At 36.2% G+C, this 20,769-nt stretch overlaps 1 protein-coding gene across 1 annotated transcript in view; it reads right to left on the reverse strand.

The window, feature by feature from the left end:
* Positions 1-20,769, reverse strand: part of SNRK (SNF related kinase) — a 40,654-nt gene that overhangs the window by 17,197 nt on the left and 2,688 nt on the right. The window contains exons 2-3 of the mRNA XM_063325260.1: positions 11,860-11,958; positions 9,819-10,511 (exon numbers count right to left, since the gene is read on the reverse strand). Of these exons, the coding sequence (XP_063181330.1) occupies positions 9,819-10,407 (589 nt within the window). The 5' untranslated portion in view covers positions 10,408-10,511; positions 11,860-11,958. The remainder of the gene's footprint in view (positions 1-9,818; positions 10,512-11,859; positions 11,959-20,769) is intronic.

The raw sequence follows: 20,769 nt of genomic DNA on the forward strand, positions 1-20,769 counted from the left end.
AAAGGCGCTAGCTAGCTAGCTGCAGAGAATATTGTATTGTTTTTAAAGGCATTAAATAATGTTGATCAGGAAAGGACTGTTTCAAGCAGGATTCCCAGAACCATGACAACCAGGGCTGTGTATACGCCACTTCCTTACATAACATGAAGTCACTGCCATAGAAACCAAGCTACGTCATTAGCTGTCTATGCTATGCTGCTCTTAAACACAGTCAAACATCTGTTATGTTCCAGTTTGAATGCTGCACAAAGGATACCCATATTCATCTGCTTAACCACCAACCTGGGCTTCACCATTTCCTTAGCCATGTATCGCTTTCTAAAGTTCCTGATTTACTCCTAAAAGAAGCACTACAAATTTTAGAATTCCAATTTATGTGACACAGGGGATCCTTATAAGATTTGCCCAAATTTTCTCCCATCCCTCAACAAGTCATAGACACTTGTCACAGTTTATACATACTATGTGAATTTGTGATTTTAAGCAGATAAAAATCCATACTCATTTTGGAATAGACACATTTGCATTTAACTACATAAAGTAAATTGAGTCTGCTTAATGAAGTTGTTTATTTCAGACTTTTATGGGGAAAAAGACTTTTTTGTCCTCCTAACTTAAATGTAGAACTGCTTAACAGTTAACACAGTATATATTGCTCAGTTGACAAGAGATCTTTCTACACAAAGTCTGCTTCTTCAGAAGTGATTTATAATATTGAATCAATCTAGTCAAGTTTTACACATTTCTCATTGCAATGTTTCCTGTAACAACTGAACACAATGGTTCTCTTACCCTAGAAGCCACTTAAAAAGGAAACAAAACAACTTTTATGGACATGACAGATGTTTACATGTTTATTTTGCCACAGAAGAGGTATCAACAGACTGTGGATAAATGAAGGATAGGAATGGACCCTGATTTCCAGCATCAGGGGCAGTTAGTCTAACCACTACCTTAAGAAAGTAAAGAGAATGTTATCACCACTGCTGCTCCAACCTCTTCAGAGCAGATTTATGGAACAAAGCCCAAGCCATAGAAACCCACTGAAGACAAGCCTTGAAAGAGACCCAACACATCAGCACTTCAATATCAAGTTCTATGCAGAGTTAAATATGAAAATCTAATGTAAAGATCATCAGCATCTCTGCACTCTGGGCATATTCAGGGCCAGGCCGCAACCAGGCAGTGTCTGAAGACTGCTGTTTTGAACTCAGACACGAAATCCCATCATGAACTACTTTATTTGGATTGGAATTTAGGAATGGAACCTGGCTGATAACTCAGAAGGTTAACAGTGGTAAGCATGCTTGTTACACGTTGAAATTTAAGATCCTGTTCACAGCATAGGCTATGGAAAACAGAATGAACACTGAAATTTATAGCATAGCTTCACATAATCATCTGAAGAACCAAAACACCATTTAATAGTAAAAATTCATATGACAAGTCAAACACTGCAGAAAATGAGACTTCTATTAAAAATACTGACGCAAAATTACATACTACAGTATAAAAGAATAAAAGCTGGTATGATACTACTGAATTGTTTGAGTGGTGCCTGTTATATTGTTGATATACTTGTGCTTCAAAAGGAGAATAAGAAAAATATTTCCACCTATGTATAAGCTAAAAAGCTTAAAAAGGTTGTATGCCTTGTATAAAAAGTCAGTAGCAAGACAGTGTGTTAACATATTCATTGTGTGTTAACAATTTCAGCATTTCTATGCATTGCAAGTATTTTTACTCATGTACCATGTACACAGACTGCTGTCAGATCTGGAAGATGCTAAAACTGGAAAGCTGTAAAGTTTGAAAAGTATGGGTAAAGAACAAAGATTACTTTTTTGTAGATACTCAATTTTTAGCTGATGGAACTATTATTCTGTTCTTTAACTTTTCATTAAAAAGGCTTTGAATAAGCTTGTGTACTGACCTCTCTAGTTTTCAGAGATGCCACCATCTGCTAATTTAGGTATTTTTGGGGGACTTTGTAAAATGGGATTTATTTTTCCCTTGCAGAAGGCTGAAGAAGAGATCATCTGCAATCAATGCTACCATTTTCAAAATTAACAGGCAGAAATGGGCTTTCTCCTTGTTTTAAAGCACTACAAATCCAATTAAAATTATTATTAGAACACATAGCAGACAAGAGAATTAGGAGAAGTCTTTTCCTTCCCCTATCCTTCCAAAAAAGAGCATAAATAGCAAATGGCATTTAGCAAATTATTTTCATAATTAGCTTATCTGTCTGATGAAACAGTCTGTTCTATATATGTTATTATATTTGACTAAGACATGATCATCAGTAACTAGTCTTATCTTTGGAAGCACTTCTTATTTTCATTCAATCTGGAAACTAGTACTTATTCTTCCCTGAAGACAATAGCATGGGTTTTGCTGGTTGCATAAAACTATTAAAATACAGACAAATAGCTGTATTTGGTTTTTTTTTAAGTAACTACTGCATCTCAAATTTCAGTAAGGATATTTTAACAGACACCACCACCATTGAAAGGTCTTACTGAACACATGCCACTGCCTTTATTCCAAAATAGTTTGGTTTACTCTGATTCATCATTTCTGCATTTAGAAATGCATTCCTTCTCCTTTGGTTTCTGTTGCTTAGCCACATTTCAGAAGTTACTGAATCTACATTAAAAACACAAACAAACCCAACATTTTTTGTGTATACTGACTTTCCAATACTACTACTCCACAAAGTAATTAGCCAGCGTAAAAAACAATATTAATTAGGTAAGCATAGAAGAAAGTTTTTCTCTGTATAAAACACATTCTCAAAATCATTGAACATATTCAACATACATGTTTCATTGCAATGTTTCTAGTCTTTTTTATATATAAATACTAACAACAATTTGCTCCTGGTATCTAAGAAATCCTTAATATTTTCTGATTGACTATCTTTTCCTAAAGGTTTTAGCTGCAAAATGTATAATTTGTACTTTCTTTATAAAAATTAACATCTTAGTAGAGCTTTACACATGAATGCAAAATGTGAACATCTGGCTTATAACTAAGTAGTGCACCACTGATTTAGGTCCCACCAGAACTGTGTTGCCGAATTAGTCAGCCAGAGGCTGAACATAAGTAATCTGAATATTTGCTTGCATGATACATGAAATGAAGCTTCCTGACTGTGGAGATATATTTATCATAATGAAATCTTGCTCCATAACAGCAGTTTGAAATACTATGAAAACTGCTCTCCCATGAACACAGCAAGATGACTAAGAAACATCCCCATACTTAAGTTACAGTTTAGCTGATGTGGTAGTAACTGAACACTATCTTGACAGCTTCTCCTCTGTAGTTTCACTTGGATAAATTAGTCTTTGCATCTCCCAGCAGTTTATTGGTGAATGCATTAAAACTTGTGCATTAAGTAATCCAGAATGGATTATGCTTCATAAATATTAGCTGGCACAGATTTACTGAGAAGTCACCAGGATCAGACTCCCACCCTTCATTACAGCCCCATCACATCATAACTTCACTTCTGAATATAAGGCTCTAATACTGGCAACATAACACCCTCAATAATTTGAGGCATTAAAAGTATTTTTTGTCAATAAAATAATTAGATTAAGGGGGTAGAAAAGGCAGAATCAAAGGATAGCATACTACATAAAAGTTGGACTCCCCTTCTATTAAAAATAAATTTTACTACCTGGACACAAATTGCCACAGAACTTAGGAATACATTCTTTGTTAACATGACATGAATATCTTCAAGGCTGAAACTTTCTGTAAGTATTCTACAACCAATTCCTTACGTTTGCCCCTTCTAAGAAGTATAAAAAGCTCCTTTCTGACCATTTTTCAAATTTGACTCTGTTTTTTCAGCAATGTGACTGTTGTGGTTTAACCCCAGCTGGCAATGATACTTGATGAATTTTGATCAAATGAGTTTCTCTTACATGGAAGGTGTAGTGAGCTAGGCTGAGTTGATATAACAAATTTGCTAATGCAAAAGAGCAGCAGGTCCTACTACCTTTCCCCAGAACTCTAGTCCAAGCTGCATACTCCCTTCACCTCCTTTGCACCAGATCTTCCACTCAGTGCTAAGGGAACAAACAGCTCTGCTAACCTGGCAGAAATTAAGCCTGCTGAGAAGTTAACAGTTTTCTGTCAAATTAGCTAATAAAATCAGTTCATTAAATGGTCAGCCATGCAACAGAGTGCGGCGTATAACAAGTGCTTGCTCTGCACTGATGCAAGCAAAACGGAAGGGGAAGACCTCTTACACTGGAAGCAGCTGAGTATTACCTCTTTTAGCTTTCTGCAGCCTTACACCTTCAAGCTTGTTCTATAATATATCTAACTATAAATCTTCTGAAGTGTTGCAATGCAACATTAAAAAGGAAGACATTTAAAACAATCAGTGAAAAAGCTTTTGTAGGAATGTTTGCCTTTTATTTCTGTCAAGTTTGGCTGTAATGTGATTTTGAGCATTCTGAAACTCCAAAAAGCTGTCAGGTATGCTAAATGATTCAATACTATGTATTGTTTGCAAGTATCTTACTACTTTTATTTTTTTACTCAAGTCTATCAAATCTTATATTCAGCATTTTTATAGTGTAAAAGGTTATTGTACATACCCACTGGCCATGATGCTTATATTAGTCACTCAATTTGCAAATAACATGCAGAAACCTCAAAACTAGCTCTACACAGGCACATAGGGTCATCAGGGCTACCTAGATATCCTCAAGCACCTGGTAAACGTGGCTGAAGCTTTGAAAGACCAAACACACTCAGCAACACTACATAAGAAGCCCTTGGAAGTGCTTGATGCAAAAAGAAAACAAGAGAATGTGGGATCATTCCAACTGATTCATAGAATTGCCTAGGTTGGAAGGGACCTTTAAAAATCATCTAGTCCAACCATGAACGTAAAACTGAAAAAACATCACTAAACCAGATCACTAAGCACTGTGTCCACCGGTCTTTTAAATATCTCCACTGATGGTAACTTAACCACTTCCCTGGGCAGCCTGTTCCAATACCTGACAACCCTTTCAATGTAAAAATTTTTCCTAATATCCAATCTAAACTTCCCCCGGCACAACTTGAGGCCGTTTCCTCTTGTCCTATTGCTTGTTACTTGGGAGAAGAGATCAACCCCCACCTCACTACAACCTTTCAGGTAGTTGTGAAGAGTGGTAAGGTCTCCCCTCAGCCTCCTTTTCTCCAGGCTAAACCACCCCCAGCTCCCTCAGCCGCTCCTCATAAGCCTTGTTCTCCAGCCCCTCACCAGCTTCATTGCCCTTCTCTGGACACGCTCCAGCACCTCAATGTCTTTCTTGTAGTGGGTCTGGAAAAAAAAAGGGGGTCTAAAAGCAGTATCATCTTCTCAGGAAAGGGAAATATATGTATGACAAATGCTCTGTTTCCTTTAATAATGAAAAATGTATGACTAGATAATGAATACATACATCCATTATTATCTTAACATATTGTCAGAAAATATCCAGGTGCAAGTTGTGCAAGAAAGCCAGCATCTCAGCTACTAAAGTAATGAATGTTATTCAAGTGTTTGTCCCCTGCAACTTCCAAGAAGGCAGCAAGTTGGATTTGAAGTACATGAATAGCACTGAGCTACAGTAATCATAATATTCTTGTTAGTCATGTCTTATGAGGAACACCTTGCCACCATTCTCTTGGTGTTGCTGTGACAGACTGTAATGCTAAATAATTGTGATGATACGTAGTGTTATTTGTGCATTACCATACCGTTCTAGAGGCCTGTGCTCAACTGTGCCAAGTTTGCCCATTTCTCATCCCCAGAAGGATGAATTTACTCTGCAAATGTTTCCATGCATCTACAAAATCACATACAGAATACCCAACTACAGTAATAAAAACCTATCAGAAGTATCAATGTCTTCCAGAATTACTGTAGCCCACACAGCACTTAATACTTTGTAGAGATGCCAAGCGGTTAAAACAGAACTTGCTCTCTTCTGACAGAATCAACTAATCTGAAAAACTGTAACTAAACTTCATCACCTAGGAAAGAGGTGATTTCTGTTTATTTAATGATCCGATCTCTGTTGATGCCCATAGAGTAACAAAGGAAAAGTCTTACCAGAAGCACAGTTTATTCTTTCTCATCTGTAGTTATCCACTCTTGAATACTGCTGGAGTTCACTGGATTAAACCTCTGCTCTAGACAGAACTCTGATCTAAAATAATACATCCATTTGATTTACAAAATGAATTTTGTGTGCAACTACAGTCCTCTCACTTTCCTCTGCCTAGAACAAATTTTAATTAAGTGTGAAAAAACCATGGGAAACTACAAGCAACAGAACTTCTTATTATCTAACTCACTCAGCTTTTTGAAAAGCCCTGGGAACATACGATCATTGCCTAATATTCCTCTTGCATCATTTTAACTACAGCTTTAAACACAAAAGGAAATGAGACACCTACATTAACTGGTCCCTTTTCAAGTGTGAAAACTTAAGTAGCATCACAAAGGAGAGATTAATACTTAAACTAGCTGAAACAGTTAGTTTTTCATGAAGCAAGCTTTTCCATGATACTTATTAAGCATAACTTAATGAAAGACTTGCCCTGAATATTTCAGCTCTTTGTAGCAAGAAAATGTATTTTCCTTCATATACTCATTCTAGTATTATTCATAAGCCATCAGAAAAGCCATGCTTGTGGCAAAGGTCTTATGCAAAAAAGACCATGATATATCTTGATCATTTTTTATTGAAATAATTTTTGCGAATATAACAATAATTTTGGATAAATGAAAACAGGCACGGGGTTTTTGAAATACTATAATGAGTGCAAATGTACCTTAACATGCACAGAGTATAAGCAGGGCAATCCTTTTTAATTTGGCATTTTAGTAAATTGAGTTGGTTTTCAAGTGGTCTGATGCTCATAAAGGAGCAGGACCACATGGTTGCACTGGAGAAAACCTGACCTTTCTCATAGGCAACTGTTAGATTGGTTCGGCTACATCGTAATATCATCTTAACCGGCAAAATACCTTTGCCATTGTCAGTCATTATTATTGCAATATTAACAGCCCTATTCAGCTAATAGCTGACTGAGTTCACAGCACTTCACTATTTCAGGCTATATATATATATATCTATATATATCTCTCTACACACACACATATACATGTACACACATACACCTTGCACATTACCAGCATCAAAATGTAACTGATGTTATCTCTCTTGTGGACTAGAAATATGCATAAATTCAGAAGTAGATGTTTTCACAAGTATGACCTCATCTTCGCATTAAAATTTATCTTTAAAGGTTAAGAAAAGTTTGCACAAGCTGATTTCTCAGTTGCATAATTACATAGTTGGTGATAAATTTCTTAAACATATATTCTTTTAAGATTTTACACTTAAGACTCCATTTGGGGAAAGAAGGCTTTAAAGAAGTCCCTGATATTTCCCCCCCCCCCTTAAAATACACAAATAAGTCATATTTAGAAACCTTACATAGTGTATCTTACTTTTTTACCCAGTCAGAAAAAAACCCCACATGCTTCAAGGCCGTTATCTTTTTGGCAACTCATAGCAAATTTTGATATTTTGATTCTGTAACTATTGTACTGACAGTACTTTAGAGATTTTGCAGTGCATTACAAAATGACGAAAACTGTGCTACTAAAAAGTTAGACTACAAGCACTGCAATCTGTCAACTAGGATAGGAGAAATTCTAGCATCCAGTAACCAAGACAGTATATTGGGAATAAGTAAGCAAAAACTAATCACTGAAGTGTATTTGAATATTCTCAGAAATAGAACTTAACTAGCATCCTTAAAGATCAGCTAGAAGAAATTATTTTTTTTGTAGTTTTTCTACTATTCACATAAATCCACTCTATATTAGCAAGACCTCCTCCTCTATGAATCCATTTAACCATTTTCTTCTAGTACTATTCCAAAGTATACCTACCTGATTGCCTACAAAGTCCTCTAAGAAATATTTTATATGATGCCACCATTCTTACATTTATCATTAGGAGGTCCAAAGTGTGCTTTATTAACTATATAATTCAACTTGGACCATCTGGTCATAATGGTCCTAGTGCTCCTTGCCCTCCTTCCCCTCATTAATCCCCATACACCTTCTTTCTTCCAAGCATCTTCAGTTGGGCAGCAGTATCAAAACTTCATTTTGTGCTCATCCTCCAAAATCTGACTGCTACTCTGTTTTTTCATGAAATAATTCACATAAGGCACTGTACAGAATATTTAACAAATGCACTTTTCCATCTAGTTTCAGAGGCCACTGCAATCAGTTACACTCATGCTTCAGTAAATTCTCAAAATAAAGAGACATAAAAGAACACAGAAGAACTCAAGATCTCTCGTTTGCCACTAATAAAACCAGAACCAACTCATTTAAAACATCTGAATCTAAATAGAAATCATTTTGTCAAGCATCACTGTAGCATCAACAAAACCACAAATAGCACAGACATCTAAAATTCCTAATTATAGCACACTTGAGAATGTACTTTCAAGTCCAGAAAACCCACAGTAAAATACCTATTCAAAGTTAAAAGTCACTAAGTGACATTCAAATGTTTAAGCAAAGACCATAAGATCTACCAGCTAAAAATGTTTATATTAAAAATAATGCAAGAACTTTCAACAGTGTACAGCAATACCTTGTCAGCATACAAAATTAGCTGATTGTTTACCTCAGGTAAATTAGCAACAAATTGGACAAGTCAGTCTTAATTTAAACCATCACTACAGCCACTACTATAACCATGATAAAACACACACACATCCATGTACAGAGTCCTAATGGGTGTTATTAAGACAGTAAAAGCATCAGATAGTGGGCACACAAGAACAAGAGGCATGTTGACTACAATAAACTATTTTTGAAGCACCATTTGGAATTACATGTACCTAAACTTGTTGGAGAAGCAGCAAGTTCTACCTCAACTAACAAACAATCTGTATGACTACAAGACGTTCTTCAGTGACTCTATCAGTGTTTACAGCTATTTTAAAAAAAAACCCTCTAAGTTACTTCTAATAGAATATGCAGTAGACCTAACAGGGAGAGTAAGAGAATTATCTGTAGTAGTCTGTCTAGCACATTCCACTTTCCAGCTAGAAACATGCAGACTAATTGGCACATTACTGTTTCTCTTACCTTTTAAGTAACTGGGAACTCACCCCCTACTTTCAGTTCTCAGACAAAAAAAAGGGCAGAGAAAGGGAAGAGGGAGTTAAAGTTTTCCTTAATTCCCTGTCTCCTCCTTCCATAGCCAAGTTAGTATTTATTAAAAATTGATTCCTACCACCTTGCAGCAGAACATGTAAGCAGCTGGGCTCACACTATCATTCTTATATGGCTAAACTGAGAAAAGAAAATCACTGGGTGGTTCAGGTTTGGGGTTTTTTTGGCAGGCGGGGGGGAGGGGAATTGTTAGAAATAAACTAAAACCAGGCACTTTTCTGAAAAGGAGATGGGTCCTCTAACAAAGCAAGTACAAATATACGCACTGCATCCACATTATTATTAATAGAAAAGTTAATTACAATGTATGCAATTGCATCATCTCATACAAAAAAAAAAAGACTTTTAAGCATTTTTGAGAATGTTTTACTATCTCCTTCAAACAGAGCTGCTCCAGCATTAACTCATCCATAACTGATCCACATTATAATATTATTTCTTGCCAACTAGATGGCTTCCACACATGGCATTAACTTGAAACAGAAAACAGAGTGCTACAACATCATGGTACTTAAGTTTAGATTACTGGTTGAATTCAAAGCAGACGTACCCACTGCTGGTGCATCATATTCATCCCCAAGTAAAATTTCAGGAGCAGAATATGCAAGAGATCCACAGCTTGTGGTGAGCTTCTTTCCAGGCTGGAATTTGTTGCTGAAGCCAAAATCAGTCAATTTCACAAGTCCTTGTTTTTCAAAGAAGACCACATTCTCTGGTTTTAAGTCTCTATGAACTACATGCAGTTTATGGCAGTAGGAGATGGCATGAACTATTTGAGCAAAATATTTTTTTGCGAGATCCTCATTCAGACCTTCTTCATGTTTCATGATGTAATCAAACATATCTCCTCCATCACCCAGCTCTAAGATAAGATAAAGCTTAGTCTGGGTGTCAATCACTTCATACAGTCGTACTATATTGGGATGCTGCACTAGTTTCATGCATCTAACTTCCTGAAAAAGATGTCCAGTGGCTAAAGTGTCCAGTTTGGTCTTGTCAATTACTTTTACTGCTACTTTTTCACCAGTAAAGACATGCCGAGCAAGTTTGACCACAGCAAAGTGTCCTCTGCCCAAAGTTTTATCCAAGTCATACAATCCCGCAATTTTTCCATCATATCCTCGTTTGAAGCCTGCCATTCTGTTTCAGAAATGAAATAATATTTAAGCTCTTTGGAAACGTGATCTTTTCATATAAGAGTATCTGATGCAAATAAGTAGTCCATTGTCACCGCCAAGCACACCTAAAAATAAGGAGACAAGATTATATATTTGTATAAAAATAAGCAAAATTATTATCCTGTAATTCTCCTAAATTTACACTGGCACATTATTACAGATTACTTATGAAATTATTCAGGGAGTTTTGCAAAGGGTTTGATAAACCATTCTGTGGTAACCATCAGATTTCTGAAATCACATTATCAAGATGCTTGAAGAAAGTGAATTTCAACAGTGCAATAACAAAAATTTCTTTGAAATTCACTGGCCTTCTTGTTCTTGGGTTAGAAACCTTGCAAGCAACACTTGAAGAAATCAGTGTTATAAGGACCATTAAAGTTGGCAAAGCTGAAATCTGTAACTTTTCCAGCTACGTTATAAATCAGCTGGGCAGCACAGAATATTGATAAGAGGAACATACTTATTTTTGGTATATTCCTTCATGTTGCAGCATAAAACAGCTCTAATACAAAGTTCTGATGGCATGACTTTGGACTTTTACCTTCTCCCTTTTTACAGCTTCCTGTTTAGTAAAGCCCAGACTGACATACAAGACTTAATTTTGTTACTCTAATTAATTTGAGCATTATCAGTCAATACTGTAATTACAACAAATAAAGAAAGCCTTACAGGCTGAAATGAAACATTCGGGTTGGATTTACTCTTAGTGCTAAATAAAATGTCTTCTTAAATATTTTGACTGGAGTTATAAAAACTGGTGATAAAAGTTTACATGTAGGCTGCATATGTTCAGCAGTCCTGGGAATGAGTCAGGAGAAGGGGGAAGAAGGGTAGGGAAGAGAACTCAAAAGTTCATGTTATTTATGCTGAACTCCTGCTTACCAGTTAATCTACCATTTAAGCAAACAAGATCCAACTTATAAAATGTTCATATTCAAAGCTGGTTTTGAAGGTCTTATGTCCCACAGTCCCATTTTTTCCACACACGAAACTTCCCAAAAAACTTTTCCTGCATCTTTAACTTAGACTGAGGTTTAAATAAAAATCTGTATCAAAAAAAATAAAGAAAACCTATATCATTTCTCCCACTTTGTGTGCAAAGTAGCTAGAAATATGAAAATTAGATGGCTTATTGCCAACTCAATAAAATACAGAAAACACAGCTCTTTAGAATATATTTTCACAGTTTCAAAACTGAACTTCAAAAAGAAAATCTTTGAAAAGGAAGCTGGCAAACAAACAGCCCCATACATTAGTTATTCTCCAGTTGAAATGTAAGCATTAGATTAAAAACACTCCCTGCTAAACAAGTTATTTCACAGGCAGTGAAACTAATGAACCTGGTTTCATATGGATTCAATTACAAGGTTGGGGGTCCTACGAGGATTCTCTGATGTTTAACAAGCTTACCTTACTGCTTCTCTCAGCTGGAGCCATGGTATAACCTCTTCTCTATCCAGCTGTCTACTTCCACAAACTCCGTGGGAATTCAGTTTGAGACCTCCACCCCTGTAAAATTTGAATGAAATCAATCAAATTCTGAAACCTCATAACTTAAACATGGAACAGGATAAGTGTAACAATCATAAACATTGGGGTTTGGGGTTGTTTTTCTTTAAAGATAATAATCAATCTTTAAAAAACTTCATTGAGTTTTGTGTTACTGTATCCTTTCTTTCTGCTACTAAGCACTATGCTTTAGAAGCTGTTCCAAAAACCACTCCACTTCACTAGAAGATGCCATAGTATCAAAACTGGGGTAGGCATATCTGCTTCTGAACACATCCCATACCGCTCATCTTACAAAGTTTCCTCTACCACTCCCAATTAACCATGTAATACCATCCCATCCTTATTCCAGAAAGTACAAAACTAGATTAGAGCATGCTACATTAAACCAAACGCCCATGTCAAACATTTTCCTACCTGGTAAGTAACCATTAGAGGATGCATAGGTAAAAACATAGTACAATGGGAAACGTAACAATAAATAATGAAACTCTCCTTATCTTTAAGAGATTCAAAAACTTCTTTACATCAGAGGGCAGTGGCTTTGTGTTTAATAATGCTTGATGGATTCCACCCCACCCCTCCCTGTGAAACTGGGCAGGTGCTTTATTAAAGCATGTGAATTTTTAGTATGAAGAACATCCTGCAACAAGGAGTTTAATAGCTTAAGTATGTGCTGTGAGAAGAACCACTTCCTTTTGTTTGTTTTTAATCTCCTGATAATTTGTGCATCTTCTCATTCACTGTCTGTTCCAAAACAAGAACTATCATACTCTATTTACCTTGCCTCAAGCAACTCAGTTTTATTTTAGCTTGCTTCCTTCTTAGCTTCAGTTCAATCTTGTTCAAGTCCTAGTCTGTCACTCCTTTTACAGAGGTTATTCCACAGGTTTTAGCATTCCTCTCACCTTTTTCTACACATTTTCTGGTTTGTTTTGTACTCCTTTCTTAGGCAAATTTGGCTCTTGGGGTTTCTTTTGTTAGTTGTTGGTTGTTTTTTTTTTTTTTTTTTTTTTTTTTTACAACTACTGAGCACTAACATAATGTTTTCACGTAGTGTTTTATTATAGTTGTATAATGTTCCATCATACTGACCTAACCCCCAAAATGCAGGCTAATGAAAAATAGTCCACATACATAAACCACCTAACCTTAACTTGTATGAAGCAACAGGGGAGATATTAATCAGCTGTGCCCCATACGGTTGTATGACTCCAGAGTCTCAATCCTCAAAGGACTGCAAGCATTTAAAAAAAAACCCAACAAACAAAAAACCCACCCCACACAAACACACTTTATAGAACTGCTGTCTCCACAGCACCCTAATCAGACTCTTCACTGCTTCTAGATGAAAGAAATAAAATAAAAAGAAAAAAGAGCACACAAATTTACAAAGACAACTTTTTTAACTGCCACCAGGACATTACTCCTCCTTACAAATCTGTTTTACCCATAATGCATCCTGCAGCCAATACCTTATGCTAAACTACTTAACAGCTTTAGAACCCTTAAATTTTAAAAAAATTGTAAAAGTTGTGTCAAAGAACAGATAGCCATTTCCTAAGCCATTCAAGTTACCAACAACACAGAGTCCAGCGCTCAAGTTTTTATGGACCAATACTTTTCTGAATGTTAAGTCAAATCTCAACATTTACATCTCTGCTTGCATGAATACATGACACCCTGCAAATCTGGCCCAGATCACGAAACACCTTTACTCTCTGAGGAGGAGATGTGGCTTTAAGAGAAATTTTCTGTTAAGTCTTGGATTCAAAAACAACACCTGCAGACAAAATAGAGCTTTCTTAGTGCATGGCAAAACCCAAGTTTTGTTACTGGAAGAGGTAAGAAAGATGGGAGGCAAAAAAGTCTCATTCAATTTTGACTTAGCTTTTCTTTCTTAAATTCAAGAAGGTTCCATCCCTTCCAGAGCAAAAGGGAGAGAGTAAACCCAGCCAGATGTAACAGAACGTAACTTGTCTGAATTTAAGTAACTGCAACACTCAGCAGTAAGGAAAGATTTATACTAATTATTTTGTTTACTTGGCACATTCTCAACCATCTTCGTACAAACTCAAGAAGTGATTTATCTCTAAATGACAGAATGCACATAAACATCAACCTGTCAACAAAATTCCAGCAGAAATCAGTTATGATTAAGCCATGGAGAAATACATCAGACAGTAATCAATAGGATAAAAGCCTACATAAATGAAATACTAATGTTGCAGCCCCATTAACTGAAATAAAATTAATGCAGATTCATTAACAGTTTAACATAGAGTTTCCACAAAAACAGACCAACTAACTTTTAACTCTGTGGTTTTAAAATAAATCTTTAGAGACAAAGCTCCCACAGCTAAACACAAGGATCTTGGATGCACACACAGTTTGAAGTGAACATACCAAAAATCAAGAATTGTTCAGTAGTAGGAAATGGATGCAAAACTGTCATAGTGCATATAGATATAAACCTTGATTACAATTTAAATATACTACCTAAAGGATCGCAGTTGCTATACTTCTCAGAGAAGTAGTCTCTTTTTCTCCGTTTCTCTCTAGAGTAAGAAAGAAGAATTTTGAAAGCACTTAGGGATCAACTAAGAGTGCAGTTGCACAAAGTACCAGCTTTCAAGCTGAAGAAGCCTCTTTGTGACCCTTTCTTTGCAGTTGTGTCTTTAGTTACATCAGTAACACTTTTGGGGTTAACTATAAATGGAATCACCCCAAACTTCCACATTCAATGCATCTACTATCATCATGCTCCAAAACAGGGTTAGTTTTAGTGACAGATCATTTCAGTGATCCAGTTTACAATGTGACCTCTTGAACATTTTTACCAAATGAAGGAGCTGCAAACTGCACCGCATGACAATCGAAGTTTCAGCCAACCATACTTTGCCAGCAAGCCAAACTACAGCCTGAGGAAAAACATTTAAAGGCCAGTTATATCACACAAAATATTTAACCTGTCTCTCTTAATTCACATTCTCTCAAGTCCTTTATAAGTTCATTTTTCAGCATTAAAGAGTTTAGGTTTTCTAGTTAGCAAGCTTACTAACCATTAGCAGCATTTAATCCATGTGCCTAATTACAGATTTAAAAATGCAGTTTTCCTTAACTATACCAGAATTCAGCTACACCCCCGATCATACTCATTTTATGCAATATAGACATTTACCAGTAAATAGATTCAGAATAGATCCTTCCTTCCATGGAAGCTCATATATACTGCAAACAGCCTCTGTAATGGAGACCTGCAGAAGCCGTTTTGTAGTATCACATGCATCCTATTAAGATGCTTAACAGTACTGTGATTCAACCACCTCTAGAAAATGGATGAATAGATCTCCAATAGATCTGTTTAGAAAAACAGCATGTTTCAGCAACACTAGTTTTTCTTTAAGCAATTCATCCTGTAAAAAAAGTTTCATTATATTATACACTACATGCAAGACCAGCTTAGTTCATCTTACCTTAATGTGTGTATTAGCTTCTTACTTTAGAAAATGAAGATGCAAGGTCCCATTTCAACAAAACGATATAATAGTATCAACACAAAAACTTCCCTGCATTATCAGGCTAACAGATATAAAAGCTGAAGTTATCTTCCTGGGATTCATCTGCCCACAGACAGCTAACAATTCCTGTCTCCCTTCACGATAAATGGAGATTCAGTCAACTCAGATAAGAGTCTATGATAAAACAAATTGCACCCTAAAGCAGATAGCTAAATGAATCATTTCTTAGAAGCACGCATTTTCATTTTCTGTAACAGGAATTTAGGATCACTAGTTCAGTGGATGTACAGATTATACACATCCACAAAACAGATTAAAAAGGAGAAACAAGGTGAAACTTATTTACTCTCTTTTGTCTCAGATGAGTAACAGCATCTATACCAATTAATTTACTACATAATTTTATGTTGAGAAAAAGACACATGTTGCTATTCTTCCTAGAAATACTAAACCAAAATTTGACATAAACTGATCTCAGAGATCCAGAAGCAACTTTTTTAGTCTGAAAGCAATTTGTACAAATCATTAAAATCTGAGAGCAAACTGGAGGAAACACCAACTTGGTATACAAACTGTGCAAGTATAATTTCTTCAATTTTTTTCCAATATTTTCTTTTTTTTCTGCTATCCTACTGCAAGATACCTTCACAGTCTAATCCATGAGTCTTTGTTACTAAGTGAGCCACTACTATGTGATGATGTTAGACCTTTCCCCAAGAGGGCTTTTGATCACCTTTCCTTTTATATAAGGGAGAGCCAACACACTAGGAACAGGTACAAAGTGTTGCAAGAGTGAAGTGTGAAGAACATACACACTTAATGCATACCACATGCTCTGAACACTAGTCATGACTCCATTCCTCTGGAGTATTTCAAACTTTTTAAGCCTCATACTACCCAATATGCCTGAATATTCAGGACACAATATGGGACTTAAGAGCCCAAGAACCTGTGTTCTCCTTTTGTTTCCACACAGAGGTGTCACAGTCCAAAGCCCTTCCTCCTCCACCTTCCTGTGACCTAAGCCTTCACAACTACCATTCAAAGGTACTCAAAGAAACGATGGCAATCTATACCTGCCCTACAACCAAACACTTTGCAGATGCAGCATTCTTGGGGGGTGGGGGCAGTGGTGTTACAACTCAGCCCTTATATACACAATGCTATCTCATGCTTTATTTTCCACTTCGTGTGACTGCATCACAGCATACACACATATCTTCCCCTTCACTGATGACAAACTCTATAAACGCTCTTGCTCCTGACACATTCCACAATAAAACACTATAGTAGTTTTTTTTCCAAGGTGTACGTGCACTTTTATTTTCATAGGAGGTCTCACTGCCATCTCCCACAGCATCAGCATCCACCTCACAGTGCGTTAGTAAAGTGTCAAGATGTATCAGCAAATCTCTCTACCGTTCAGCATAGCTATACCTAGAATGATGAAGATAAAAATTATCAAGTAGTTCTATGTTCCAAACATAAAAAGAAGAATTAACCTACACAATTTAATGGTATTCCCTATTTTTAAATAGTCTTCAGAATTTTGCTCAGAAAAGATATGAGAGCTACCAATTGCTGAGGAAGTTTTGCCATTAAACATTTGGGAAGCCTTTAGTGAAATGTTAGTTTCATGATTTTAGAATGTATTGCAGGCATCAGAGCTACTGATGCTCGGCCTTAACTCTTCTTAGAGCCCAGAAATAAAAACAAAATGCTAAAAAGAATACTTCAACTCTAAGGCCCATTATTCAGTCAACAGCAAGCAGCAGAAATATTTGGCAGGCCTATAAACAGGTTGGGGGAGGGAGGGGTAGCGTTACAGATTTGAGAAGAAATAAGTTACTAATGTTATTTTGTAACAGAAAATTATGAGAGCCTACATGACCCCAGATCTAAAAACAAGACTTTGAGGGAGCTCCAACATATGAGAAAAAATAAACTTAAAAAATACGATGCACGATTCAGGATACCGTCAATTAAAGAATACACATATTTCTTAAACAAGAAATCCCCAAACTTTCAGACCTACAGATTGCTGTCTGCCATCCCATTTTCTTGAAGTCATAATACACTCACATCAAACATGGAAGGTTAAAGTTCTCCTCTTTCACACGGGTTTGCAAGGCTGCGGCAAGTGGTTGGCAGAACACTAGTAACGAGTAAACTAAAATTTGAGAACTGTGTGGTAGAAACCCCACTAGATAGTCGGTATCTTTGAGAATCATCTTCAATACACATAAGTAAGAAAAAACACTGGACCTGGATTGCTTATTCAAGGCCCCCACACTTTAAAAGTAAAGAACCTGTATTTCCTTTTTTGTTTCACAACAAGCCAGTGAACGAGGAAAAAAAAAATACAGACAACACTGAAGTAGGTATGTATTCCAAAGCAGTAGTAAGATAGCAGTCATAATAGCAAGATTATGATTACTGACTAGACACCAAAGCTATTAAGAGGACAGATGTGCTAAGAGTGATCAAACTATGATCCATTGACAAACCCGTCATTAGTAGTCACTGGCACTGGTTCCAACTGCCTGTAGTTGTGAAATGTGTTAAAAGCCCAAGATACTTCCATAACAATGCTGATAATCGCTGTAGCTCACAAGGCACTTTCCATTTCTAAGAGGAGGTATTACACAATACAAATGCAATCTGCCCTATGGATTTAAGAACTCAGCAATACCTTTACACCATTTAAAGTCCTCACACCAGCCACAGCTCCAAAAGCAATTCATTTCATGTTGTCTCTGTTTTCCTCTTGTGCCTACTCTCCAAGTCCAGCATGCAGCTAAACAAATTAAAAAAGTAATACAAACAGACACCACCACCATGTTCACATATCAGATGCTTCACCAATACACCACTTAAGATCTAAAGCTGCTCTTAAAATACTATTGCAGGGGAAGATAAGAATACCCCATCTTCCCAAATGGCCATGTCCCATAAATTATCTTCTGCAAAGTAGTAATAACATCTTTTTAAAAGGACTTGCTCCAAATTGTGTGATATCTGCTAGTACTTTCTTTTTGTATCTGTAAATCAGTTACAAAACTTTGTTCAGACCCTGTGATGTCATGATATATAAAAAAATTAGTTTCAATTAAAATGATCATGTTTTGCAGTTCCCACTGAAAGAAAAATTTCTCCTTAGCTACAGGAAATTAACATGTGTATCTTAGTTACAGATATTCATAAACCTAACCAATCAAGATCTGGTATCAAAGAAGTCTGAAGATCACAGACAAGCTTTTCAGTCAACCATCTTGCACACAACAGAGATAACTCATATTATAGCCCAAAATTATACTTTCCAAGCTTGATAAGCAGTATCCAAGTAGCTTCTCAAAGGCCTTAATATTCTAAATCTCATCACATTTTCCTTTTTTTCTTCCTTTTTTCCCCCCAAAACAACTAGGAATGTGAAACTGACAAAGAAATACTTTGCGTATCAGACAGAAGTCATATTATTGTGATTCATGATGGTATCACTATCTTTTAGAAAGGACACTACATCTTTATTTCCAGAAACCCTACTGCAGGAACTTCGCAGAAGACAGACAACTCTGATTTCTATTCCACCAATCCGGACTCTTCTATAAGAATCGCCTCATCTATTCCATGTTCACGAATTCTCAGAATTGTTTCACCTATTTCAAAGGTATATTTATTAACATTACCACATAATTTTCTTATGCCAAACAGTGTAGCAAAGACCACTAACAGGACTAAACATTCCACCATTAATCAGTGAACGCTTCAGTGTGGCTTTACATTTTAATAAGTTACCACTGTGGTAACATCTGACATCCTCTCTGTTATGTAAATTCAGAAACACAAACAAGATTTTTATTCTGTATCAAGGGAGGTGAAAGCATCAAATGCCAGTTCAAATACTCGTATTCAGATGCAAATATGTGTACATACTGCTAGTACCTATTACAAGCAGTAACAACTTCTATAAAATTTCTTGAGAATTACCTCTGAGCTCAAATGTCAGACAGCTTCATTTATTTAGCAATACCTCTGGAAACACAAAGCTTCCATACTGAATTGACTTATGTTGCCTCAGATACTGACATTTTCCACATAGGATACAAACTACTTAAACTTAAGAAATAGATCAACCTCAGCCTACAGTTACTCAGCTTCAATACTTTATCATCATTTATAGCACCCTAAATTAGTTAGGAAATGGTAGACACCTGAAATTCACCATGCTTCAACATGAACTGAAATTATAAAAGCCTAGTCTGTCATCTTATCTCTCAAGTAAAGTTGCTTTAAGTCCAGTCAGTAACTAGATAGAAGACTGCTGCACAAAACACGGAATGATATACGAAGAAATTAGTAAAAAACAGTCTGTCGAATTCAGTGCAACATTTGTGTCCCAACGCTGTTGAAGATCACTGTACAATGGAGAGATTCAGCTTTTCGGAACGCAAACACACTCTGTTTCACAAGTGTAAAAACTACACAGCACTTTTTCCTCATTAAGTTCTTAGCATTGGTGACTTAATCAACTTAAGTGTACTAGAACTCTGCCAGGGTAAGTTATCCTAGAATTCTAAGTGAATATACAGTTTTTCAAATCCTCTTAAGCTCTTACATAATACTGTTATGTGTATTAAAACAACAGCTACTTTACATTATTACAGAAGCTGTAGTATTCCAGTTAAGTGCTCGAAAGTAGTGTGACAAGGAAGATGCACAGAATCTCATAGGTTACTAAAGTTAAGAGCTTATGCAATTTAATATTAGTACATTCATCATAAACTCCAGTTTAGCCCTATATACAAAAGGTAGTGTCCCTGATCTAAACCATGTTTCATCAGTTTCTCATTTTAAGACAGAATTAGAAAACACTACTAAGTAGGAAGGGGCAGAAGTTGATCAAGAAGTTTTACAGCATTTCAGTGGAATTTTGAAAGCAGACAAAATCCAAGAAAAGTGCATTATTTCATGAGACACACATTCTGAGGAAAAAAAGCTGGCTGCACCAGGATATTGTGCCCTTGAAAGCAAGGCAGGCAACAAAGCAAGACAAAGGCACTAGTCTGGCATTACAGTTGCTAGTGGAATAAAAGGACAACGATACACTCAAGGAATAGACTGCAAAAGAATTTTTCAAACATGATATCGAAGGCAGAGAGTTAGAGCCTTAGAAGAGACTAGGTTGATCAGAACAGCGCACACGAAGACAACTACTCCAAGCAGAAGAATATCTGCAGTAGCACATTAACATGCACACTCCTAACATGCTATTTGTTTAAAATAACCAAAA

The sequence above is a fragment of the Chroicocephalus ridibundus genome, chromosome 2 (genome assembly GCF_963924245.1).
Source record: "Chroicocephalus ridibundus chromosome 2, bChrRid1.1, whole genome shotgun sequence".
NCBI classification, from domain to species: domain Eukaryota; kingdom Metazoa; phylum Chordata; class Aves; order Charadriiformes; family Laridae; genus Chroicocephalus; species Chroicocephalus ridibundus.